The sequence below is a fragment of the Haplochromis burtoni genome, unplaced genomic scaffold, assembly GCF_018398535.1.
Source record: "Haplochromis burtoni strain Fernald_Lab_line unplaced genomic scaffold, NCSU_Asbu1 Contig_12, whole genome shotgun sequence".
NCBI lineage: Eukaryota > Metazoa > Chordata > Actinopteri > Cichliformes > Cichlidae > Haplochromis > Haplochromis burtoni.
Window position 1 is genome coordinate 1,176,999 of NW_024582373.1, and position 26,854 is coordinate 1,203,852.

Below are 26,854 nucleotides of genomic sequence, written 5' to 3' on the forward strand. Positions count from 1 at the left end.
TATTAAGGGTTTATATACAGCACCCAGAGAGCAAATATCCACCAAGACAGCTCACACTCCAGGCAGTATTTACTTTTAAGGGAACAGTATTCTTTTATATATTGATTTTGTTTTCTTTGTTCTTTTTAAGTGCACTTTGAGAAGTTAGTGTGCAGTAAAACCAAATGCAAAGTACAAGCTGCTGTTATTTGCCCTGTTTAAACCTGTTTTAAACATAATTATAAGGGCTTGAGGAACTATTTTTTTTAATATTACTATGTGGCTATAGTGCATTTTTAGCATTCATTTCACTGTTTAATAAAATGTGTTTAAATGTTTAGTTATAAATAACAAGAGAAAAAAGTTTTGATCACAAGTTTATTTTGTTTTCCAAGAAAACAACAAGAAATTATACGTATTCAGGAACGGGGTACATTTACATCGTGTACTCAAAAAGTATCCAGTGCCAACATGTTCTTGTCAGTCTAAAAACCTACGATTTAAAAAGATTCATATGGCATTATTATCACTTTGATCTTTCTCTCTTGAAGGAGAGGTCAGAGGTCAAATGTGACATGATATTTTAAATCTTCGTACTGTACTTTCTATTTGCTAAGCATACACACCACATCTGTAAGAATCATAGTTTCTGAGTTTTAAGGCTTTCTGTCAAATTTTGACCAATAAATCACTGAGTTGACCTTGAAGCCCCTGGTGGATGTAAGCCAAATTATAATGGATTGTTAACACGACCCCAATCTGCAGCCTTACAAAGTGTTTTCCCGTCAAAACTTTTCAAGCTGCCAAGCTTAACCCTTTAAAGCCGGTCAGAGCGGGCACGCTCCATTTTGCGCAACTACTTTTAAATCCCGGTAGAACTGCAACCACGTAAGCTAGCGCAATAATTTTTTTTGCATATGAAACCGGAGGAGTTGTACTTACATCTTATGCCATCAGCTTGTCCTCGGTCACGGTTTCCTTCCACATATAGCTTTGCAAAAACTGCATAAAAAGCACTTGCAGCAACAAAAACATAATATTCCAGAAACACGCTTTGCCGATCCGATCAGCTGTTCATAACACTTCCTACGTTGGAATAGACGTCAGAGCGAACTTTCGCATGTCCGCCATTAACTGCCCGAAACCGGAAGTGACGTCATTTTCGCGGAAATGTACTTTTTTACCATCAGGGCCTCAGGGCCTATACTGGTGTTTTTAAAAGTTATCTTTGACTTTATGACTTTCTGTGTCATTTCTGGGACGCTTAGGACTCATATTGCACTGCTGGAAATAGTTTATTTTGATTCATATGCTGCTTTTTTGCAAATTTGCACTATAATATCGATACTATCGAATTTCCCAGAGGAACACACCCGAGGGATTAATAAAGTTCTATCTTATCTTATCTTAATATTTATTTTTGTTTTTCCTGCAGTATATAAAAATTGGTGTATTTCAAAAATAAAACTATGAAGACACTCAAAATAAATTTCCTGTGGTGGGAAACTATTTTGTGCAACTTTTTTGTATTTACAGTTTTGAGGGATAAGCCTCTTAAATTTCTCTAACTAGAAATATATGTTAAAAAAACAAAAACGATTTTCAATTTTTTTGTAGTTTATTGCACTGTTTTGCAATTTATGTAATTACTATGCACTTAATGCATACATATTATTAAAATTTGGGCATTAACAGTTGTATTGATGTATAGCAACTTGAAATGCTCCCAAAAATGGCACTACAGCATGTAAAAATATAATGTCAGCTCTGGCGGACTTGGTTCTATGGTAGGTCTTAAAGGGTTAAAGACAGAATGACAAATGCTACCAAAAACATAACCGAAACCATAACCTCCTTGGCAGCTGTAATAAAAGTGTTATCAGAGCCAGAATACACAAATAAATTTAATTGTCACATGGAGTGTTTTGATAATAATGAAAAGGAAGATGTGGGTTTTGATTATCAGGCCATCGACAAACAAGCGGGCTGTGAATACACTTGTGGAAGGCATGAGTAATGCTGCTTCACAGTAATTCAGGTTATTTAAGGTTATCACAGACTTTGATGAGTGTGAGTTGTGAACAGAGAGGAGGGAGCAGACAATAACAACACGAGGAAGTACGTTTATGATCGTGAAGTATCAGCTCTTGCATATCTGTCCAATGTCTATTCTGTGATTCAAACTGGAGCTCTGTGAAGACTTTTACCAGTTTGTCACTTTTACTGTTAAAACTTTGAGGTCGCTTCAGGCCATTCTGGTTGAATGTTAGCTTGTGTGCTGAAGTACTTTATTCCAGTGCTGAATTCTGTCATACGTACACTACAGATACCTCTGTCTGTGCAAACAATGACAAAAACAAAGCGCAGTTTAACCAAATAGGATTGCCGAGGTTTTTCCACCACTACCCTAGACTACATAATCACATGTTGGCTGTCAAATTGATTTTTAACCCTCCAAACAGACCTTTGCTGCTGAATTTGTAATGAAGTCGAACATGAAAAGGAAACAGGGAAATGCATGGAAATGAAAAATGAAATGAAAAAGTAATTGATTTTAAAATTCAAAACTAAATTTTTACTTCTCTCACTCTGAGCACATTTTAGAAAAATAAGGCATGTATCGCCGGTCTGAAGTAATGATTCCAGTCACACATTTCTCTTTCAATAATACCAGTTTTAGTTTGAATTGTAAGCATTTTTTTCAGAGCACATTTGCTGTTAGAGCCCCGGGACTTGAAAGAATTCAATTTTACTCTGCAGCCCATCTACCACTCTGTCATTCTCTGAGTAAAATGTCACAATTCTCAAAATCAAAAGGAGAGAATTTGACTATACTGGTATGTAACCAGTCCCTAATACGACCAGTGCAAAACAAATAAGGAAAATCTAAAGCAAGACTCTCGTGGGGGTGTCACACTCTTGTGGCTGTGTGCTGGTTGTCTAATCTCTCCTCACTCACTGCCTCTTATCAGTCACCAACACAGAGATGCAGCTTTTACTACCATTTCTGACACACACAGACACACACTAACACACACAAAGTCCCTTATGCCCATTTGTACAGTAAGGCTTACACTTCAGGATTACAGAAATCGCCTTTCACAGGCGTGTCAGCTAGCATGGAAGCCCTCAGCCTCACACACAAACACACAAAACAGGTCCGTGAAGTGTCACAGGAGGGCCCAAATTGTGCTGCCCTGCTGGAGAAATGGACCCTCTTTTATCCCCTTTTCTTGTTGGATTAAGGCTTTTCTGCATACTTGTGACCGCGTCAGTGCTGAGGTTGATCATGCTCTTACATACATTGCACCACAGTATAGATGTGCCTTATCCCTTGGACGGAGCGGAAAGCAGTGCACCATAAGGGATGCGACTCTCTTGGTCTGTGCGCTTGTCTGTCCCCGGCTCTCTCTGCAACATAGTTCTTCATTCTGACAGGCTGCCGAGGAAAGGAGCAGGGGGGATTCCGTGCTTTATCTCACTGGTCTCAGAAGTAGCCAAGAACAACCTTTAAAGCTCTCACACTTGATTTCAGGACACACTCGCTCTCTTTGAGCTTTGTCCTCTCGCGTTTCTACACTCAAGCTCTCACGTAAAGCTTCATCGGGCTTGGAAAGACCAATTAACCATTGGTTAATTTTACATTGTGGGTCACATACAACCCACTTTGATCTTAAGTGGGCCGGCCCAGTTAAACTCCCCTTTCAGTCAGTGTAAAGAAATTAATGTAACTAAAAGAAGTGCGATTTCAGCAGACTGTCTCAGATTTTGTACATGATAAAGTAATTATTCTGTAGTAAACGAAAGCAATCTGTCAGCATGACAGCTTAGATTTAACTGTAAAATATACATTTGTTAACTGTGTATTTAGCTATCAGTTACACTGGTTTAATATACATGCAAATGGCCACAGGGAGGCCTTAATCATTAGAAAAAGCTTCAAAATACAGTCAAGTTATGCCATTAGTCCAGCAGGCCAGATTGGAGTCTTTGCTGGGCCGATTTCCGGCCCCAGGCCTTATCTTTGACACCTCTGCACTAGGATATGTGGTTTGTGCCAGTTAATCATAATTTATAGTCCATCTGTATACACGTTTCTGTTCTGACAGAGGGAGGAGGGGGCTATTTACCAACTAGATGCACGTTTACGCAGCCCTCCAAGACCCTGACTGCTCTGTAGTTGAACGCAGATGATGTAAGCGTCTGCTGAATGTTAATTGGTTGACAAGTGGGCCGAAATAGAGCAGGGAGCAACATTGGAGTTCACAAGGAATCGCAATCAAAAACTTCAAAAATAAAATATACAGCATGAAAAGCACAGACAGTGGCTACAGTGGACACGTTTCATTGTGTTTGCTACTCTGTTTCTCTTCAGCAGTTTTTATGTCACTGCATAACTTTACTCTTCTCTGCGACTTGCTGACAGACCAACAACAGCACAAGCAAGAAAGGCCAACAGACCAGTCTTACTTGTGCCACATACTTTTTATACTGCCTTGATCTGGCAACAAAGCTTTCTGCAGGCAGGCGGGCAGTCCTCGGACTGGAGCGGACAGTGAACGTGCTACCTCTGCAGGATCATAAATGCTGCCTTAGACGGCTTTAGATCCAGTCCCTGCTAGTTTAAATCTTAATAAATATTTAGAAAGAATTCCTCATAGCAGACGTACATCATGCTGGGACGTGCTACATTTACATCCAAGCTAAACAGAAATGTATTCTTCAAAATCATCAAAATAAATTTACATAAATCCGCAGTTCCTTCTGTAAGTGCTGAGCAGCATTGTTTTTCAGGTGTCCATGCTATTGTAAACCACACCATGCAGGTGCTTGCTAAAAATTTGACAATGGAAACTCCTGCTGGTGGTCGGTCTCTGTGTGTTAGCCCTGCGACACACTGGCGATCTGTCCAGTGTACCCCGCCTCTCGCCCTATGGTAGCTGGGGCAGGCTCCAGCCCCCCCCACGACCCTGATAAGGATAAATGGAAGAGCATGGATGGATGGATGAATGGATTTAGTCTTATTTCGTTAATCATTCATACATACACTCATTAGTTATTCATGTTGTGTTTCATATCATTCTCTCATTGCCAACACCATCACACTGTTAAAGGTTTGATTGCAATATCCTGGTTCAGTTGCTCAGAGCCAATTTTTCTTCATTGAAACAAATGGAAATGGCTCTCTCTGTTTCTCTGTCTCCCTCGCTCGCTCACAGACACCAGTGGCGTAGAGGAGCTCCATTCTACTGCAGGCCATATTTACCTTGACGTGTGCGTTTCAGTCATGAAGAACTTCAAGTGGTGCAGCTTTGATGGCATTGATTTACCATTGTGTTCAAATGGAATATGCTTCAAAGCTTTCGCTGTCAAATTATTTGACATGACAGATGTAAGTGCAGTGGAAATGAAGAGGTTGAAAAACAGCTTGAGTTAAATGGATACCAAGGTAGATAGCAAGAATTACTCCCTTTTTTTGGAGGAACTGAATAGCGGGGAGGACGGTAGATGGAAAAGGGAGAATGGGGGACAAGCTGAGATTGAAACAAAAAAGAAGAAAAGAAAAAAATGGAAAGTCTTTCGAGAGTGCTGTAAATCTGCGGGGTGAGAGAGGCCAACATTAGTTTCAGGCCATTTGTGGCATTCTCATCTCAACCGTCTCCTGCAGCACCTACACTGGGGCCAATGAGGCAAAACTGATGGAAAGCAGTCTGAATATAGGAGAGAAAAAATTCCCCTTTTCATTTAACCAGGCTGCAAATATTGGCTTCTTCCCTGACCCACGGTTAGGACAATGAGTTGGAAATAATTGGGCCGAGTGTGGACAGTTATTTTTAAATGTGATTGCACAAGCCAAGAGAAAACATGACAGAAAAATGTCTGTATTTGCTGTTTCTGTTATGGCGCATTATTCTATACCATTTATTATTGCACTAAATTTCACTGTAATGATGCGTTTATTACATCTTCTTATCGTACGGCAACATTTGAAAGTAAAATTAAGATCTTGTCTAAACCAGCTTCTCAGTAAGATTTAGTTTATGTTTTTTAATAACTCACTCATATATTCTAATATAATAAATATTGTAATATACCATAGTATCATAAGTGTCACAGACTGAATAACTGCAGTAGGAAGTAAACAAATGTTATGTGTGCCAACCACTTCAACATCCGAGTGACCTTTACTTTTAAAACCAAAGGAATGTCTGCTTTTTAATGGTATTTTTGTAACTAAAATCTGCGTGTGTTTATGTGTTTATATTTTATGTGCAGGGGAGAGAGTTAGCTCATTTGTAATGACACTGTAATGTCTGTACAGTTGTTTGCTCAGTACCCAAAATGAAAACACGGTGGTGTATTTACAACCTCGCATTGCTCAGTGTATTTCATTACAGCTCATAATGAGTTTGTAATATGATTTTTGGATGCGCTTGTGTTGTCTGCAGTTTTATTGCATCTCTTGAGCATTGAAATACATTGTGTCTACTTTGTGTGTCTACACACCTTGTGTATTCACCATCCTGTGTGTCAGTATCCCTGTATCCAGCTTTTGGCTGTTTGCGTTAGCGGGACAAAAGGCACCTCTGTATATTAAATTATTCAAAAGCTGGTTTATCTAAATTTAACACTTGGCAGAAATCCTCACCTCCCCAAAAAGTTTGCACACTGATTACTTATTCCCTGCAGCCCACTTTCTAGATGGAAATCACTTGTACTTACATCCATTCACTTCTGCTGCTGCCGGTGCTGATGGTGGGAGCTTTCAAGGATACTGTAGGAAACCAACTTTAAGGCAAACTTTTCAAATTACCTACTTTAGCACTTCAAACACATCAGGATTTACAAAAGTATTCTATATTCAACAACAGCCATGGTGAAAAAAAGTGCACCCTCTTTTAATTTTAAGGTATAATTTGTGTATAATGACAAAAATAATAATAATGATCTGATTCTCATCCGGTTTTAAAGTTTACACCGTGTAGCTTGTAGAGCCACTTTAAGTAGCAAAACCCTAAAATATGAAAAAAAAAATCATTTTCAGAATGACATATCAGTCTCACATTGGTGCTTCTGTGCTTTGAGTTTGCAGGCATTTGTTTATTCAGAGCTCTCTCGTGATCCTGATCGCAGCATCAAGCTGAGGTCGAGATTTTTCAGTGGGCTGTTGCAACACCTTGATTCTCTTCTGCATTTACTGCAAATGTGCTGGTGTGCTTGGGATCACTTTCCTGTTGCATAACCACAGCTTTAGCTGTTGTACAGATGATCTTGCATTTGATTCTAGAGTAGTTTGGTATACAGAGGAGTTCTTGGTGGACTCAAATCATCACCCCTCCACCTGGTATGATATGCTGAGATGCTGTGATTATTTTTACAGTTTTTCTGATCATTGTACAGTCTAACCTTGGAGTAAATTTGCTGGGACATCCACTCCTGGGAAGATTGGCAGCTGTTTTGAACGTTTTCCATTTGTGAATAATCTTTCTCAGTGTGGAATGATGGACTTGGAAATGGCCCTATAAGCCTCCCCAGATTGATGAGCAGCAGCAATTGTCTCTCAAGATCACTGCTAAAGTCTTACCTCCTTGGCATTGTGTTAACATACACATGAACACTTCAGACCAGCAAACTGAGAAAACATCTGCTTTTATAGAGTCGGTCACAGTTAATGAGCCAAATAATAAAGTGCATTGGTTTGGCAGCTATTTCCCTATTAATTCCTCAGGAAGTAGTAACGGGGTACTTACGTTTTTCTTACCTCACATCTGCATTTTGTCTTCATTTTGTTCAAAAACACGAAGTGTTGTTTTTCATCTGAGGTGTTTTCGACTCAGTTTTCAAGAATCAGACGTTCTGGTGACTGTACATAAAATCAGCTGGTTTCGGCTGATTGGCGAGAAGTCACATCTCATATGAACTTCAGTTCTTGAATACACTATGGCTGTAATTTATATCTATGTCTTTATTTACACTGTTAGCGCCTCTTATGAGGACAGTGCTAACAAGAGTTGTCAGCTGACTCCAGGTTACACTAATGAGGTGAAAAGAAATTAATATCCGGAGAGATTTCTACTCGTCTCAGACATGGAGCATTTTTGAATTTTACTCTGAGATTGCATAAATGTAGAGCCTAATTGGATTAAGCTCTTTAAGTGCTGCAGTGGTTCGATTTTGCAGTTTCCTACAGAGTGCTTCCTGAGTCCCAGTCATCACATTATCTGTCCAAATTATTACCCCACCGCAGTTGGCTGTGTAACATTTTTATATAATGTAATTAGAATTGAATGGAACAACAAACATCACGCATTATCCTGTAAGTGTAAAGGTGAGGTCAAAGATTTGAAATGTCTCCACTATTGTTTTCTCGAGCCTGTCTATTGGTGATAAAAACTTGCTTCAGTTTTTAGCTTCAAGGGGCAGAGTTTGTTGACATGTCTCTTTGGTTTAAATAAGGACATCGCTCACTCGCTTTTCCCCTGACACAATTCCTCAGATTGCGTCCCAGAATCCCAGAGTTTCATCCATAATGATAACACGCAGTTTCCAGAAATAAAGTTCCCTTAAATGTAGTTCTGCATACTTTACCTTTTCCTAATGGGGAAGTGCTGTCTAACCCAGCTTCTCCAAAAGATCTGCCAAAACAGCTCGCTTGTTTCCATCTTCTTAGAGTACAGGTCCTCCCTTTGGAGCTGTCCTGAAAGTATGATGCACTTTTCAGCTCTGGCAGATGATTAAATTTTAGAGGCCTTAGACTGTTTGCGCCATTTGATCCTGTTCCTTCTTGGCCTCATTACTGCTTCCTGCTCTTGGAACAACTCTTTCATGAGTGTTCAGCTCATAATGTAACTTTTAAAAGTTTAGGACTAGAAATCTTTGTCATGAAATGATGCATACTACGGAAGAATGTTGCAGCTTTGCTTTCTTCTCGGCACTTTCTCATGGAAAATCATTGTCTGTGATTTAGAAGTGGCCACATATAAATAGATAAATATCCCATAAAAGAAACTGTAATGCTTATTTAATCAATATTTATACGGGCAGTGGAATACATTGCTTCTGTAATTGGGTTAACCCACTGAGAATTACCACCCAAAGCCTCAGTTCCACTCAGCTCTGCAGAGCATTTTAGCATCCTGTTTTATAGCCTGCATCTTTAATGTTTACATTTTCTCTCACCAGTCTCATAAACCTTGTTTCAAGCTAGAACCAGACACCAGAACACCAGGCAGTCAGCATTACCTGCTGGCTAGATTTGCCCGCTAAAGAGGCAGATGAGAGGAAACATCACAGCTTCATTCTTTTTTTCTTTGGGTGCACACTATCACCACTGAATAGTATTTGAAATAGCCGTAGATTTTTGGTGCGCGGACAGTTCAGTCTGCCTTTGTGAGATTCAGGAAACGCAATCTCCGACATGATAAGTGCAGAGAATTTGTGTACAAAGGAAAATTGTGCACAGGGGGCTTTTCTTTGTCGCTCTGTGTCTGAAGATGCGTGTCTATCCCTCTGCATTGTCCGTGCGTTTGAGTGAAAGTATGTGTCTGTCATTCTCAGCATCCCCAGTCGGACAATTAGAAGGTGACAGTCCCATTAGAGCTGGCCCGCTAGTACAAAGGCTGAGTGCTGTTGTGAGTGACACAGAGCTCAGCCTCTCACTAAATAACTGTCAGTCTGCCCTCGTCCACTCTGACCCCTCTGGCAGCCTCCCTCTGAGCCACTTGAACTCCCCTCTGGGCGCTCATTGGCAGCCTTGGCAGCTCCCTGAGCCAAGCGTGGCCCTCCTTTCAAGGCAGGCCTCTAACTGATTGGTTGGACGCTGCTAGCCTTAGGCGTGCCAGAACGGCTTTCAACTGGCCTCAGGGTGCTGCTGATTGGCTAGGCTGTCACGGACGCAGGTCTCCTGTGGGAGCATGTGGCAGCAGCTTGGGTTTATGGGATGCAATTTGACAGAGGAGGTAGATGGAGGGGAAAAGTGCAAGAGCAGCAAAAAGCTCCCTGCTCCTCCCTCCCTCCATCTGTAGCTCTGTCTGCTAAAGTACATCTCTTTGCTGTTTGTTCTGCTCCTTCCCTTTAGTCAGCCTTCCAGCAGCCAGTCATGTCTTCACTTATAATTATCTTTGTGGCAAATTTCTCTTTGCTTGGAAGACCTATAATACGCTTTACCTATCATCCTTATTTTGAAAAGCCTAGCGTAGTGTAGGAGACTATTACTTTTTAACGAGTTAAATCTCTCTGGGGGTCTGCGGTCTGCTTGGGGTGGGGTAGGACAAGTACGTCAACCTCTCCGCCTGTTTCATTCCTATTGCAGAATTTCTTTCTAAGGGAGACAGAATAGTTGTATTTGCTCTGTTCTTCTCCCACGCTGCGAATCAGGGAATTAATGCCATTGTTAATGCAGAGAGACCACTGGTACATTTCAACAGGATTCTCGCCTCTTGCAGAGCTCATCTAAATTGCCTGGCTAATGCTGTAATTGGGTTTGTGAGTCACTTCTTAACTTCCATTAATATTTGTTCTCCCTCTAATTGCCCCTTTTTCCTATCCTACATTTCATTCCTCGGTCTGGCTAATGGTCTGAGGTGGAGGCAGTGATGTGCGTGCGAGTGTGTGCGCTTGACAGAACATCTAATCTATTTTTGAGCAGGTACATGATGTTAAAGCTGTGGGACTTCTTTCTCTTCACTGGTTAATGATGAATGGCATGCAGGATGGTTATGGAGGATATTGGAGTTTAAGAGGAAGATGTCAGAAAAGTTCACACTCCAAATTTGTGGAACCACCCCCAGATTCATGATCCAAGTATACTAAGGATGAGAAATATCTGTCTTCCAAAGACTTCCCATCTTAAGGAAAAGAAAAAAAAAACACTGTTTGAAGGTTGTTTATTGGATATGCTGCTGGCATTCTGAATGCTTTCTGCTTTTCATTAAAAGACATGTTCCTTGACGATGCCTCTGCCTTCTCAGAGATTTTCTCCTAAGCTTTCCCCCGCTCTTATCACACTCACCTCTAACTGGATTGTCTTTTCCTCTTATATATCACATTAAAGAAAAAGTTCCTCTGGAGGGAAAAAACATCACCCCCGAAAGGCTTTAGCCTTGTTTTCTTAAATTGTCAAGAAAGGAAAAAAAACCTGACTCTATTATCTTTAAATCCAAATTTCTCTCACAGAAGTGTTACCTCAGGAAACCTTAAGAATTCAAAGGACTCAATTCAATTGACTGTATTAGAAAGTGAAAAAAGACCAGTGCTAGTACCGGAGCAGACGAACCTTTCTCAGATGGCAACCCGGCTCGTTTGTATTGATGGGACTCTCACTGCTTCCTTTCCACTGGGAGCAATGGGAGAATGGGGCACATGGGGCTGAGAGACAGACAAACTTATACGCAGCACAAATACAGACTGCACATCAAACGAAAGGAAGGATGTGTAAGGCAAAAAAGAGACCATATTCCAAAGCTGTAGGAGCTCAGTTCATTTCGTATTCAGTTTCCGATCCATAATGGACTACCCTGCCTTTGTGCTGTTCTTTATGAGTATAAGGGATAACTGTGTGCGACGGTGGCTGTCAGTGGCTCTCGCTTGAGAGATATTAAACCTGAGCTCTCTGCAGCTTTCCACTCACAGGGCGCCTATGTGACTATTTTTAAAATCATCTGCACCATTCCCTTCTCATGACGCCACTTAACTGACAGGTTTTACCCCATTTGTCGCCACTCTCGCGCGCGCAAGGCTGTTATTGTATTCCGCAGGAAGAAAAGTTGGGAGGCTGGCAAAAACTTGAGGTCCTACATTCTCTCTAATTGGAAATTTTGTTTCCATTTTGTCAGCCCATGTTTCCATTTCTTTCATCCTTCACTTTCTTATTCCCTCCTATTTCATTTTGTTGGATGTTTGTGTGGATGGCCTATCACACTATTTGAATTCCTCTTCCCCATCAAAAGCAGGGTACATCAGCTTTGAAGAGTGACAAGCACACAGCAGGAGGGATCAAAGCAATGCAAAACTGAAATTTAAGAGGAAGTTAAAAAGCATGTAGTTTTGCCATTTCCCTCATGTTCAACAAAGAGAAAACAGATACTGTATAACAGCAGGAAAAGATGAGACATTATCAAACACAGCGATTTTCAAGGATGCCTGTGTAGTTCTCAGATGCACAGATGCTTTTGATAATGCCGTTTAACATAGCAATTCGTCCGTTCGCAGAAACGCGGGTTGGGAACCATTCCCGCGCCCCTATGACTGCAAAGGTTTGTTGTCAGATCGGAATACTTTAACCCAAGCGGTGACACCAAAGTCAGACTGCTTAAGATAAGAAAATCAATTGTCTTTTCCAGCGTGGCAGTGTCATTTTCTTTCCTTAAAACCACTCAGTGAGGTGCCACACATGCAATGAATCTGCTATGAAAGTGTAAAAAAAGGGAAAGGGAAACAAATGAAAGGATATTTTAAAAGAAATTAAATAGCTTGCCAGCAATTCCCCAAGTCAATGGGCAGCAGTGTAAAAAGGCGCAGTAAACCAAATACAAATGAGACATATGAGCTTGCAGCTGAACCCACCACATATTCACACTACTACTTCAGGGAAATGTGAACTAAGCAGCAACACCATCAGCGAACAAATGAGATCTAATTATCTCTTAAAACCTGGCTGAAAATGCTCAAAATCTTATGATTGATTCTCGTTTATGCTGAATCCATCAGCTCCTTAAAACAGAGCACCAGTCTACACTATTTCAGTTATAGATGACAAAACTATATTGTTATGCCCTGTGTGCACATATGTGCCTATGTACAACTTTGGCTACAAACTGAGACTAAAAGCAACGACGACTTGTCACTATATACCTACGAGGCAGGAAGACAGTAAGTAGGTTCTATTAAAAGAATCCTGATATTTGGCAGATGTTGTCTTAACCGTGTTTGACATCTCATGTCTGTGCCCTGAGTGGTTGGCATCATCTCCCCCCATAATGCATCTCAGCATGGAAATGTCATTACTTTGGCTTTTCCTGCATTTAACTACTTCATATTAACCATCCTTCAAACTTACAGACTTTATACCAAACTCTAATAACTGCTGTGCAGTAGGTGTTTTGATATTTGACTTTTGGTGGCATCGGTGACATTTACTCCTACCAAACATTATAAATAGACGACACTGACATGTTTACCACTAAGCACAGAATATTAAATGTGTCTGCGTTGGGTAGGGATCAAGAGAGAGAACTGGAGCGCAAGCCCCATAGATAAGAGAGTTAAATATAAAAAATTAATTTGACGCAGCTGTAGCATAGACAAAAGAGATGAAACTAATCATAGGCAGTCACAAAAATAAGATTCAAGGGGGAAAAACAACGCTGCATAATTTACAGTGCATTTGATCGTTACCTAGATACAGCAACATCAGATGTCCAACACAAGAGGGAAATTTAGATGTTTTTCAGTCTTATTGTCACTGAATCAATTTATTAATTATGAGTCATGGTAAGTTTTTATTTTAGGGAGACAGAGGCAAGAAATCGAGTCTGTAATTCCTTATATGTGTACACACAGAGAGATGCATAGATATAGATATATGTGTGTGTCAGCATTATTTAGACCTTCAGATCCATCTGTTGACCTCGAAGGAGAGGTCAAAGGTCATATGTGACATGATATTTTGTCAACTATATGTTGACAGATCACACCAGGCTTGTACTATGAGATTAAGATGCTGTAGTTTAGCACAGGTCATCTTCTAATTGGAAGGTTGGTGGTTAGATCCATTCTGCATACCAGAGTGGGCAAAAAACTGAACCCCAAGTTGCTCTCCAGTGTGAATCTTAGAAAGAAAAGCATTTAGGCGTGGAAAAAAGTGCTATGCTAAATGAGGTAATTTGTGGGAAGTGAAACCCTCAAGGAGATTAGAAAAGAACCAGTCCATTTACAATAATAAGTTTTAAAGACATTATGTCAATTTTCAACAAAATCATTAAGTTGAACTTGAAGATCTTGCTGCATCTATGCCAAAATATAATGGATTGTTTACAGGGCTGCACTCTACACCCCTACAAAGAAGTCATTGAAAACCTCTAGTGCTGTCATGTTTACAGACAGAGTTATGATATGCATGCAAACACTACCAAAAACATAACCTCCTTGGAGGATGTAATTAGACAGTGCTAAACACATAACTAGTCACCTGGCTTGGCTATTGTGTTGTAGCTCATTGCACTAAAGCTTATTTGGGGGAGTAGCTCTGCAGCCGACCAAGCAAGCTGCCTATGTAGCTGTGAATGCCGGTTTGTTTACACGTGAACATTATTTGCTATTCGTTCAGATATATGTGATAGAAGTAAGAATGCAACGACTGGTTATTTTGAATGAGCTCTGATATGATGTGGAGGCAGTGATGAGCAAGCTTGAACTGTTAGCGCTGATTTATTCTAGCGTTTCTTCTTAAATCAGTCATTTTTCAAATTAAAAAAAACCTTTATTGATTCCAAATTTATTCTGGTTTGGTCTTTCCAAACCACTACAGCAGAGGTAAGATGAGTAGCACTAATTTAACCGCCCACTGTATGTTCACTGTCTGTGTGGGACATTTGCACGAGTACAGGGTATGCTTTTTGGACAAGCATTTGCTCAATTAAAAAAGTGATCATTAGTGGCAAACAGCACGCACCATTGTCCTCATAATAACAGTATATTAATAGGAGAGTGTTTTTTAAGCCTCCCTAACCTGTGGGGGTCTCTTTAATGTGCCCAGAAGGCAAAGCGAGGTGACTGAGCCCAGAGCAATAAAATATAGAGTGAGCCTGGAATGTGTAAAACCAAAGGATTACAACACAGGCCTGAAAGCATGGATGAGACATAAAAGAGGCCATCAAAGCGTGTAAACCATAGAGTCCCATTATTGTGTGACATTAGCCCATGGCACACATAACCCTTAATGATCCCATGGGTGCCTGCGGCACGCTGTCCTAATGACTTCCTGGTTAAAGGATAGTTGTTTCCTGGGAAAGAGAAGAATAGCTGCACACGTGCGTGTCCCTTGTACAGCAAAATCCGGCTGTGTTCATTTTGCAGCGTTGCTAGAAATAAGTTAGACTCGGAGTAAATAGATGAAAAACAGAGTGCCATCAAATAAACACCAAATTAGTCCCTGTTTATGTCGGCATCAAACTACTTATGCAGATAGGGCGATCATACAGGGTTGGATCAATTAAAGGAGATTTGGACAGACTGAAACTTCACAGTGCGCTAATTAGGCAGCCAGCCGCTATGCTAAATAAATGGAAATGTATTCCTTTCCGTTTCTTTTCTTCTATGTGTTTGCGTGCCTTGTGTCACCCCAAGGAGTTTAAGCAGAACACTAATTCTTCATCTAATTTTCTCCAACTCCCATTGCTTTCGCTCTCTGTGTCTCTCTGCCTCCATCCCTCTCCATCTTTCTTCTCACGCTGATAGCTTGTCTCCCAGGATCCTAGCAGTTGTCAGTAATCAAGGAAATCACTCTCAGAGAGCTACAAATAGGTCACTTATCTGATGTCTGTTCTGATCTGACTGAGACAGACAACCAGTTAAGTCCCTTGCATCTGCCTCTCCCTGCTATTTTAAGTGTGATTAGTAGCCATTCGATCTACTAGGAGGAACTGAAATAACAAGGAGAATTAAAGATGGGGATAGATAGACACTGAGCGAGAAAGCAAGAGGAGGACAGAAATCCCTGCTTTCATCATTAGCATTCTATTCAAATGGCTCAATTGAGCAGTTGTCACTCATGGGATTCCCGGGGCACCGAGAAACCGCGCTTCTTCATTTATTCAATTTATTGATATAAAGACTCTTCATTAAGAGACACCAACAAATATGACATCTGGTCTCATGTGGCCTTGATGTGGAATTTTAAGAAGGCATAAGAGCAAAAGGCCGCATGATGTGTAAGAGTTCCTTTGTCTCCTCTTGGGGCTATTATACTGAATTGCCAACTGCACTCTCTGAGCTTTGAAGTTCCGCCGAAGAAACAGATTGCTCGCAAACACACACTGTCGGTAAGTAAACGTGCACAAGTCCGCATGCAGACTCGCATACCCGTGGCAGGTGAAAATTTCATGATTCCCTCATGACGGTCTTGTGAATTATTGAACTGAGCTGGTCCTTTTGATCCACGCATTGGTGCACACAGAGAGAATCTCTTACCTGTCAAACACTTCACTAAACTCACATACATGACTACAAGCTGCTTCTTATCCACCCAGGAAGTGTCTATGCTAAAATAAAAAAGAAGAAAAAGCCGATTCGGGGTGGTAAATTTTTCTTTTTCTTCATCTTCTTCTTCTTCTTTCTGGCTGTCCCTGCAGCTTGAGCAGATGTTTGTTGTTTGCGTGTGTGTGTATTTCTTCTGGTTTTGAGCACAGAGCCCTTAACGTGTTTGTCTCCTTCACAGATAAGACAGAGGATTTCACAGGCACGTTCTCATTACTGAAATGCATAATGCGTCTGATCTGCTCCACATTATCTGTCTGTTATCCAAACAAATGACACTGATGATGAGGGTGAATGATCAAATTATGTTATTGTTTATGCCATAATTTCATCCTGCTTTGATTGGCAGATAGTGGGTGTTGTGAATAATAAATGCAATTAGTCCTACAGTATCTTCGTGCTCCAGTGATTAAATGCCAAATGGAACCGCCTAAGTGCACAGATTGATAGAATTTTTACAATATTGTACATTACACCTGAACCTGCAGCATCCACAAATGGATCCTGTGTGAAGCGAGCTCAGGAAATGAAAATTGTGAAAGCTACAGAGGAGCGCTGCACCGTGGGTGTGGGAGCACCACGTTCGAAATTAAGAGAGAGGGTATCATGTTCAAACAGAGAAATGTTTTATGCAGCAGCCACCGTCACCACTGAACGGATGAAGTAATTTCATTTTCATGCATGATCTGCAGCCCCACAGACCAGGAAAATTGCATAGGAGGGGGAAGAGAAAGATAGAGAGAAAAAAGAGTCAAGACTTCCCTTTTCTTCATTTCTCCATTATTCCCTCTGACTTGTAACCATAGTGATGGTTCAGTCCCAATAAAGTAGAAAAAAAACCCAGGAAACCCGGCGTTGTGTTTAGAACGTGAGTTTGAAGTCGGAGGAAAGATTATTTGATTACCGCTGCAGAGCTAAAACACCAGCACCAAATTTAATTGGCAGCTATCCCGATTATTGATTGATTCTCTCGCTCCGCGCCTCCCATAAACCCTCTTCCTTCTACACTCACTAAAGTCTCACTACGGTCACTCAAAGCCTGCGTCACCTTAAACACGTACACACGTACTTTTTCCTCTGTTCTACTCTTTTAATATATATTATTGGAATAAAGCATTTTTTCTTTTTTTTCTTTTTTCACTACAGTTAATGATTTTCCGTTTTTCTCTGTTTGTCTACAGTAAAACTTGCATATGCAAACTTATCATAATCGTATATAATAGATTAAATTAGAAGAACAAATTATTGGGCCATTTGTAATACTTTCAGGAATTTAATGAACAAAATGGTTAATTAATTAATTGTTAAACACTTTTAATTAGTATTGTCAGTTGTAGCTTTGCAACCTATAATCAGCAGTGTGGCCACTTAACTTAAGCCCACCCATAATCCCTGTAAAATCCCAGGGAAAAGTCAAGGTGAGCTAGTCATTGACTATTGTAATCAGTCGTTTGCACTGCTTTGAGACAATCAAGATGTTTAGCCTCTTATCTCTCACCCAGTACTACCACCAGTACTACCAAGCAGGCATCCAGTAGCTGAAAGTTATTGTACAACATGACAACAACCGCAAACATACAAAAATCTTTAATAAAAAAAATAAAAAAAAAACAAAAAACATCATTTTGCTATGTTTCACATTAATAACAGTTTGGGTTTTTTTGTTGTGAGTTCTTATTTAGTTTAACCACTTAACTCCCATGAAGTTATTTTAAAAAATACTGAGGAATTGGCTGGAAAGGATGTCATTTCATAAACATCACCAGTGGTAATTCTTTATGATTACTAGCTGATTTTTGTCGTAATGTGCAGCAATTAAATGGAAACAAGCTTCTTCCTCCTGCTCCCTTATCCACCACAGCAGGTAGCAAAATGTGTGGGATTTGACAAGTTTTCACACCAGATGTAGTTCCTGACAGGTCGCTCTGAGGCGTTTGGGTCTCCTCCTGGTCTTGAACAAGGGATCTGTTGCTTGTTTAGTAAATGTGGAAGCCTCTACACTACAGAGACACACCACTAATCAAGTGAAAACCAAGTGGGCTGTTTTTTAACATCTTTTGTTAACATGAGCTCTCAAATGTCCATCCCTGATAGAAATGCCCCTTTCAAATAAAAGGTATGAATTAGCTATATAAGTAGTATTTAACTGTACTTTAGGGTTAGTATCTGTAAGTATTTGTCCACAGACAGCCAAGCCTGTCTGTGGACTACTAGAAGGTGTAACTGCAAACATACAACAAGAGAGAAAGGTGTAGTATGATTACAGAGTTATAGGGGATATGTGTAAATATTTTATTTTTATAAAGTTTGCTAGTCCAGGCCCAAACTGGCCGGATTGCTGTTGATCTGGTTCTTGAGGTTATTCATCATTTATCTGTGAGACTTGTCCTGCAGATGCACAGAAAATCCACAGTCTTGGTTTGCTGCTGGCAATGGTAGACCTCGTTCTGCTTCCTGGGAGATCGCTTGCAGCAATCTACCATTACCAGCTGCAGTTCAGTATGGTGGAGTCTGGGGACCCATCGGGAATCTTTTGATGGCTAGGCCTCTGGGGGCGGTGGTCAGTTCTCGGGATTTCCAGTGTTGATATCCGGATAGTGAAAAAGTGGAGAAAAAAAGTCTGTTTTTTTGTTTTGTTTAACCTAAAACAGCTAATAAAAAGCAAAATTCAAGCTCAGAGAAAAATGGAGTACCAGTGGTGTAGCTTTTCAGTGCTAGAGATACCATCTCACAGGAAGTGGTGTCATGCTACGTCTTTTTTCTTTGCCTGTGACTAAATGTGTAAAAGCTGAAATGAGAAGAAATCTAAAATGAAGTCATTAATCAGTTTCACAGTCCAGGAAAGTCTCCATCAGAAATGCTGTCATTGTTAGACATGAAGTCATGTTGATTTTTTTTTTTCAAGGCTTCTGCCATAATTCAGACACATGCCATAAAATCTGCCATAAAAGTAAAGAAAATCAAAGATCGGACAAAAATCTGCTGGCAGTACATCTATTTCCCCTCAGTGCACATTGTTCAATCTTCCATTTTCACCTCTGGGCTGTAGGTTCAAAGACACAAAAGAGAGTTTTCTGTGAAAATGTTATCATCAATGTATCTATCAAACATTCCACATACTGTTAGTTTTCTCACAAACTTTTAGTTTAAGGTCATAGTGTGTTTTTGACAATTTATGTCACATACTGTTCTGCTCTGAACATTTTGTACTTTTTGTTGCAATTGCAGGCAAAGCTTGAAAGGACTAAAAAAAAAAAAAGATTTTCCTCTCTGTTCAACTTGCTTCTCTGGCTCTGTCCTCAGATCCGCTCCGATCAGGATAAGGATGTGGGCATCCGCTACAGCATCACCGGAGCAGGCGCTGATCAGCCCCCGAGTGGTATCTACAACATAGATCCCATCAGCGGCAACATGTTTGTCACCCAACCTCTGGACAGAGAAGAAAGAGCTTCCTTCCATGTAAGAAAGAAATGTCTCTACTCGCCTGTTTTTGTTTTCTCTCTAGCTCCAGTTATGTCTGTCTCATTATCTCCCAATTATCCTTGAGGAAATGTGCCGGGGCCCATCTCTTCCCCATCTACCTTTCCTTTTAACAAGTAATGTCGTCTGCCAAAACTAAATGACAAGTCAGGGTGCATTCAGAGCAATCACTGCTCTGATGTACAGTACCTTCACATCAGCCGCTCCAGGAGTTAATTGAAGCCGAAATCAGCTATGAAATGAAGACTGGTTTGACAAAACCCACTGCCGCGGAAACTGCCATATGGATTTGGGTTTAGCAGTGCAGAGTAGGAGGATTTGAACACACAAATGCAAAGTGATGTGCAGGTAAATTGTTGTGCACGTTTGTGCCATCAGAGCTAACAAGCTTGGCATATGTGTGTATGAGCTGGTATATGTGTGTGTTTCTGTGTATGGCATGCTGATTGATAGCTGATTTACCGTTAGTGGGCTCAGGTCTTCTTTTCCACCTCTCTTACTTTCTGTCCGTGTCCCACTTTCCTTTTTGCACTTCAATCCCACACATTGTTGCAAACTTACCTCATGCACTCTGAGCAGCTGCGCTGCTCATTGGGGCAGGCTGACAGCTGTATAGTTAGCCTACATGTGGCCTAGTGATTCCCTACCACACTCACGCACACATATGCACACAGAGAAAACCAAATGATTGGTCTCTCTGGAACCTCGGGTTAAACAGCTTTTCATATGTGTGAATTAAATATGCAGGGCCACATGAGGCTTGTGCTAATGCTAGGCCATTAGTTCATATACCCACATTACAGGTTTCAATTTATCTCAGCAAAGACTAACACCTCCACTTGAGGTGAACGCCGGTGTCAGAGTCACAACTCCTGCGCGCCTGTCAGAGTGATGGATGGCTGAGCCGCCGATAGAGCTAATTCAAAAGCATGCTCCTGTCTCTTCAGGAAAGAGGGGAGGGGGTGCCTTCATTGCATACACTCAGCATTATGCCAACAGTACAAACTTTGAATGTATACACACAGGCATGCACATAGATATGCATTGGTAAATTCCACAAAGCTCTATGTGATTGTCTTCTTGATTAGTTTGTCTTGCTTTTCTCATGCAGATGATCCTCTTGTTCCCTCACTTGCTGCATTCAGACTCTGGTCACTGCTGACTGTGTATGTGATTGTTGTCTCTCCATACCTGCTCGTACTCTCAACCAGCAAATTGGGATCAATAAAGCAGGCAGGTTATTGGTCCCTGGGAAAGGACAGCGGCTCAGTAAACAGTTCTTATTTGACACAACCTGTAGTGAAAACAGCATGTATGGTTGAGAGCACTTCAAGTTGAATGAACCTCCTATTTAGACACCGTGGACCCATGCTGCTTGTGATGTGATGTATGATTTACTGCAGGAGAATGTAGCTAGTGATCGACCCACGGGAAATTTAGTCCATGACTTTCCTCCTTTTAACTTGATAGGAAGTTCCCAGCACTACTGTGTGCCCTCATAGGCCAAACTTTGCTTGTTAGTTTTGGGTTCAAGAGAAAAGAGAGACAAGGCTGCTGTTTTTGACAGACTAGCACCAGGGGGAAGTGATCTGTGAGGTGAGGAGAGTGGGTGTTAGCCTGAGCTTCAGTTTTGTAATACAGACCTACTGTGATGAAGCAGGGCACAAGGAGAATTGCAAGAAGAAAAAAAAACCCCAAATGTGCTTTTTTTCTTTTTCCATCTTTTGTTGCATGAATGCATGCACTTAAGCATACAGGAAGGGTTATAATCTAAAAGATCCGGTCATGGACAGCTGGTATACAGCATTTTTTCAACTGGCCTCAAATACAAGTAATTTTCTGGAACCATTATGCTTATTACTGTATTTATATTGATATTACATTCAGCTACAATAACAGCGCTGTGAGGCTTGAAATGGCAATACTAACATGTTTATGTTGTGACGCCATGATGTTAACATGTACTAAATGGCTTTAAAAATAGACACTAATGGTAATGTAATTAGTTTTGCAAGCATTTGGAGTTAAATCAACGAGCTGGCCACGTTTTTTATGCCATTCCTTCTAAAGCATGTTATGATGTCTCAGTAAATAAGTTTAAACTTTGACCAACTGCTGGAACTCGACTTTAAAAAATCAAAAGATATTCAGATTCATTAGACTTTATCTTCTAAGCTAGGTTGTCTTAAACCCATGGCCTCCAAAAAGTAAGTCTAAGCTAAACTACAACTGAAATCATAAGTTATAAGTGTTATTGTGAACGAGGTATAATTAAAATAGTGTAAATGCTTATCTAACTACGTGTCATGTGAGCACGCGAAGATCCAACACAGTCAAGCGAACATTAAACACTCTTTGCCAGCTCCCTAATACAGAGTGTCTGTGTAGAGTTTGCCAACATGGGCATAGCAACATTATGGAACTAGCACAGGTAACTGCCCGCTAAATATACAGCAATTGGGTAGCTGCTCTGTGCCCTGCTTCCTGTAAGAGCCACTCATGCAGCAAGCTGACCAAATCTAAACTGAATATTTCATCTACACTATCTGCTGTTCCATGCAGCACGTGAGACAGAAAAAACTCCAACAATATCTTGATCTTCATGTTCATGTGAGGTTATGTATGACACATCTGTAAAGGATAACTCATGAGCTTAATATTCCATGCCTAATTAAGTGAGCGCTTCTTAATTTTAAGTTAATGCAATGGATTTGGTTTAGATGACTTGAAAATAAATCACCTCTGAAAAGCCTACTGGTTATTTCTTTTGGCGAGATAAGAATAGCGCTTCACAATATTAATTTTACATGTTATGAGATGAAGATCTAAGTTTTTCCTTGCAACGCTCACGCCTCATACATTGGACTGAGGCATGAGTGTTGCAAAGTTAATTACTAATTAACTCTCAACATGAGCTTTGGCCAGAAGTCATTAATCACTACATGAGTCTTTATCATGGTGGACTGTTGCTAGCTAAAATGTAGCACTAATCTCAGCCACACTACAACAAGGAGTGAGTATATACAGTTTATTTACTCATGTATACATACATATATTGTACATAGAGTACATATAGTGTAGGAACTAAAGAGAAGAAATTATGTGATTTTGTGACAGGCTGCTGGTAACACGATTCTTAAAGCTACAAGGTAACCTTGGCCTCAGAATCTTAGCAGAAAAAATAAACACTCCACTTGAAGCACCATGCTAGTATAGCTATACATTGGCTAAGGGAGCCAATGGTGCAAAGTACAAACTGTATTTCTCCTCTGTGGTTGGTCTAGTCATCCTAAAGCTCACGCTGCAGAATACTGATGTTGCTTTCCACACATACATTTGCAGTTTGCGCAAGGCACACTCATCCAGGCCCTGTGATCACATTTCCAACCCCGCCACTGAGCACACAAACGCAGAGACACATAAACAGACTCCCGAGAACATACGCAGGAAGACACATGCAGAAATGTGAATATATAAACGCTGACACATATAGAAATAAAAGAAAATGTGCAGGAATATACACACGCACAAATCTGCAAGCAGAAAGGACAGAACACACACAAACGAAAACACAGTGTGACACAAAGACAAAAATACACAGCGGTCGCACATACACACCCGTGCAGTTGAGGCAGCCACACATATCGCAGTCGCACATATCACAGTCACACTTCCACACTGTGCAGTGTTCACAGCTGAGAAAACAGATTGGGCTTGTTTGTTTGTTGGGTCTCCTCTCCATGTTTGTTTGCTGTGCTTCAGCCAATGGAAAACTACCATCTTGAGGATCATTAAGTGGCTAAAGAGGGCTCTTTTGATTGGCTGTGCACGCCTCCCCAGTGTGTAATCTTCCTGCTCGTCGGCGTCCGTGTTAATGTGTGTAAACATGTGTTTGAATTGGTGTTTGGAATGCTCAAGCAGTTCGGCTAGGGTTCGATGAATCCTTGACAGACAGGCACAAAAGCCGACATGATCGGTGGTGTTTTGGCAAAGGCAGGTGCCGCCATTCAATCTTTCATGTCGCCCCACAATGCATCACGGTTTCCTGTAAATAGGCTGACAGGAAGACCCTCCTCGACTGTGTGCAGACAAAATATTTTGCTGCCAGCGTGTCTGTTTTAGCCAGAATGAGAGCCCTTCTCCATTTAACAAGCCAAGCTGTGATTGATTAACATTTCTGCAGAGGATACGAATGTGTATGCAATTGAATGAGAGTAATGTAAGTCATGGTGAACAGTGCCAGTTTGGTTCCAGGGCTATTACAAAGCTTTGCGTTATATTAGATATCATTAGAGGGGACTGGTGGGGAGAAGAGGGTGTGTAAGAGCAGTGGTGGAGATTAAGACATTCCACTGCAGATGATGATTGCTTTTGTCAGTCTTGCCTGTTCAAGCCCCCACACCTCCGCACTGCCTCTTTGTATTTTCATCTCTCATTTGCTTCCACAGGACTCATTCACTCTTCTCTTCTCTTCGTCCCATCTCATTCGCCGTTTTTTTCCCGCCCCTTCTTTCTTTCCCTCTCTCCTCTCTCTTTCTCTCTTCTCACACTGTGAATTGTCAAGGAACAGCTCATCAGACGGAGACATCCATCCAAATGGATGGCTTTGTCAGAACAAACTGAGACAAACATTCTCCCTGAACAAAAAGAAACCACAGCTTGAGCAGCAACACCTCTCTGATATTTTTCAGGCCTCTGGCTGTGCTAACAACAAAATAGGTGTTGTTTGTGTGTTTGGAACATTTCACTGCTTTGCCCCTGTCTGTGCTGTTGTGGTCCGTGCCAAGGTACCAACAGGATACTCATGCCCTGTTGGCAGACATGAAAAAGAATATTTGCAGATTATATGAAGATGCCAATTAACAAAGTCGAGGAAGCTGTTGGTACTGAGGTTTTTCCTTTCTGCAGAATCTTTGCAAAGTGTCTTATGCATCAATCCGATGCCTCGTTATCAGACTTAGTTGAGCTATATATGGAATATTCATACAACCTTAAATGTTGTACTGAATGCTAATGATATCATTTTTTTCTTTCACTTGGGCCTTTTTATAGCTGCGTGCACATGCAGTGGACATGAACGGGAACCAGGTGGAGAACCCGATCGACCTGTACATCTATGTGATCGACATGAATGACAACAGACCCGAGTTTCAAAACCAGGTGTATAACGGCTCTGTGGCAGAAGGATCCAAACCAGGTACCAATTATTTCTACTTGTGATGAGATCATGAATCTAATACAGTCTAATGTGAAAATGTAGATTATTCAGCCATAATGTACAAAAAGTTGTCTGCAGTCTTGAGCAACTCATTTTTTAAGCATTAGTTCTCCAGACTTTTTGAAGGTCACATTTTTTCTTTAGACAGTCCTTGTACCTGACCATTTTCACTGGATTTTTCTGCTTGTTTGTTTGTTTATTAGGGCATTTTAAACTGCCATATACATTTTTCTAGCATAAAAAGTCACCTAACTCAAGGAATGAACCTGTGCTGTCTATACACATATCTAGCGACTCAGCAAAGAACCAATTTTAAATTGTTACCTTCAGGCATTTTAGCTTAATTTGTCCCATTTTCTTTAGTTAAATATATGAAAGGATAGATTTAGGTATGCCAAAGACAGCACAGTTTAACATGAAATATTAGTTTTGCAAAGTATTTCCCAAAGAGGTAATAGCTCATAACCTGGGATACTCTGAACTGGTAATGGCGTGTCTGTAAATGATTTGAGGAAACTGGGCAAGTGGAGGACAAACGAAGAAGTGTCAGGCCTAAAAACTGTCAGATGAACAGTATCTGAAGGTCAAGTCCTAAAAAAAACACCTTACACCAGCGGTCCCCATTTTTTTTGCACCACGGAGTGGTTTATGTCCGACAATATTTTTACGGACCAGCCTTTAAGGTGTCACGGATAAATACAACAATATAAAACCAGTACCAAAAAAAGATTTATTCATTACAATGGAGATCTTGTCCAAATTGATGGATTTATGAACACAGAAAAGTACAGTCATATTTTGAGCAACCATGCAATACCATCTGGAAAGCATTTGATTGGCAATAGCTTCAATTTTCATCATGAAAATTATCTCAAACATACTGCCAATGCAGTAAAAGCATACCTGGATAGAAAAACACACAACATGGATTGGCCTCCCCAGAGCCCAGAATACACAGATATAATGTACATAGTTTTGAGTTCAGCGACTTACAAGAAATATATGTCATCATCATGTTGGTAAATCTGTTTAGAAATCATAAGAAAATACTCCTTAGAGATATTAAGAATCAAATCAGTGTCAACTAACAGCTCCCCAACAATACGAACAGCTCAATGTTAGAAAACATGACAAAAAGAGTAGCGTACTCGGCTCTGCATTTAGACTTACTTGTTATTACGCTCACAGTTGTGATTAGAGAAAATGGAAAAAAGAAAAGGTTTTATTTGTCTGCTTCAACAGTGCAAGGTGTGAGTGCAAAATGTTTCTGTTACAAAAACAGAAAACAAGATTTAAATATTCTGCCTTCACCTTCAAAGTCTTCACCTTCAGAATTCACCTACCCTGCTTACATGATGCGGCTCCCTCCAGCTTCATCCTTTTCCTAAAGATGAAATACAATTTCCGGAGTCACTGCCTGACACATTGGAGACGATCCAGTCAATGGCACAAATGGTCAGACCTGCACTTCCAGGAAGCAATCCAAGTTTAGCTAGAGTACTGCAGCGCAAACAGTAGCTGGATGGTAGAGGTGGGCGATATAACCTCAAAATGATATCATCATATTTCTCAAAAATTCACAGTAATGATATTTGTGAAATACTGAACATTTCAAGACTGCAGCTTTGATGACAGACTACCTAATACACAGTATGAGTGCATTACTGCAAAGTACCATCAGCAGCATTATAGTGCAATAGCAATGACGCAGCATAAGTCAAATGCAAGCACAAAAATAGCCAAGGTTGTGCATTCCCTGGAAAATTTAAGCAAAACTATAACATAACTGCTGAACACGTGAACAATAACTAAAGTAACTTCACGTCGTTACGTCTCAGCACAATAAAATTGTCACATAATAAAACTGAAACTGAAAAGTGGACATAAAGTATTTTTTGCTTGAGATGTTGAATTTCAGGTCGA

At 40.5% G+C, this 26,854-nt stretch overlaps 1 protein-coding gene across 2 annotated transcripts in view; it reads left to right on the top strand.

The window, feature by feature from the left end:
- The window catches only part of cdh4 (cadherin 4, type 1, R-cadherin (retinal)), a 215,250-nt gene that overhangs the window by 146,482 nt on the left and 41,914 nt on the right, over positions 1-26,854 (top strand). For both annotated transcript variants that reach the window (XM_005915339.3, XM_005915340.3), the window contains exons 6-7: positions 19,537-19,692; positions 24,766-24,910. In XM_005915339.3, coding sequence (XP_005915401.1) covers positions 19,537-19,692; positions 24,766-24,910 — 301 coding nt within the window. The remainder of the gene's footprint in view (positions 1-19,536; positions 19,693-24,765; positions 24,911-26,854) is intronic.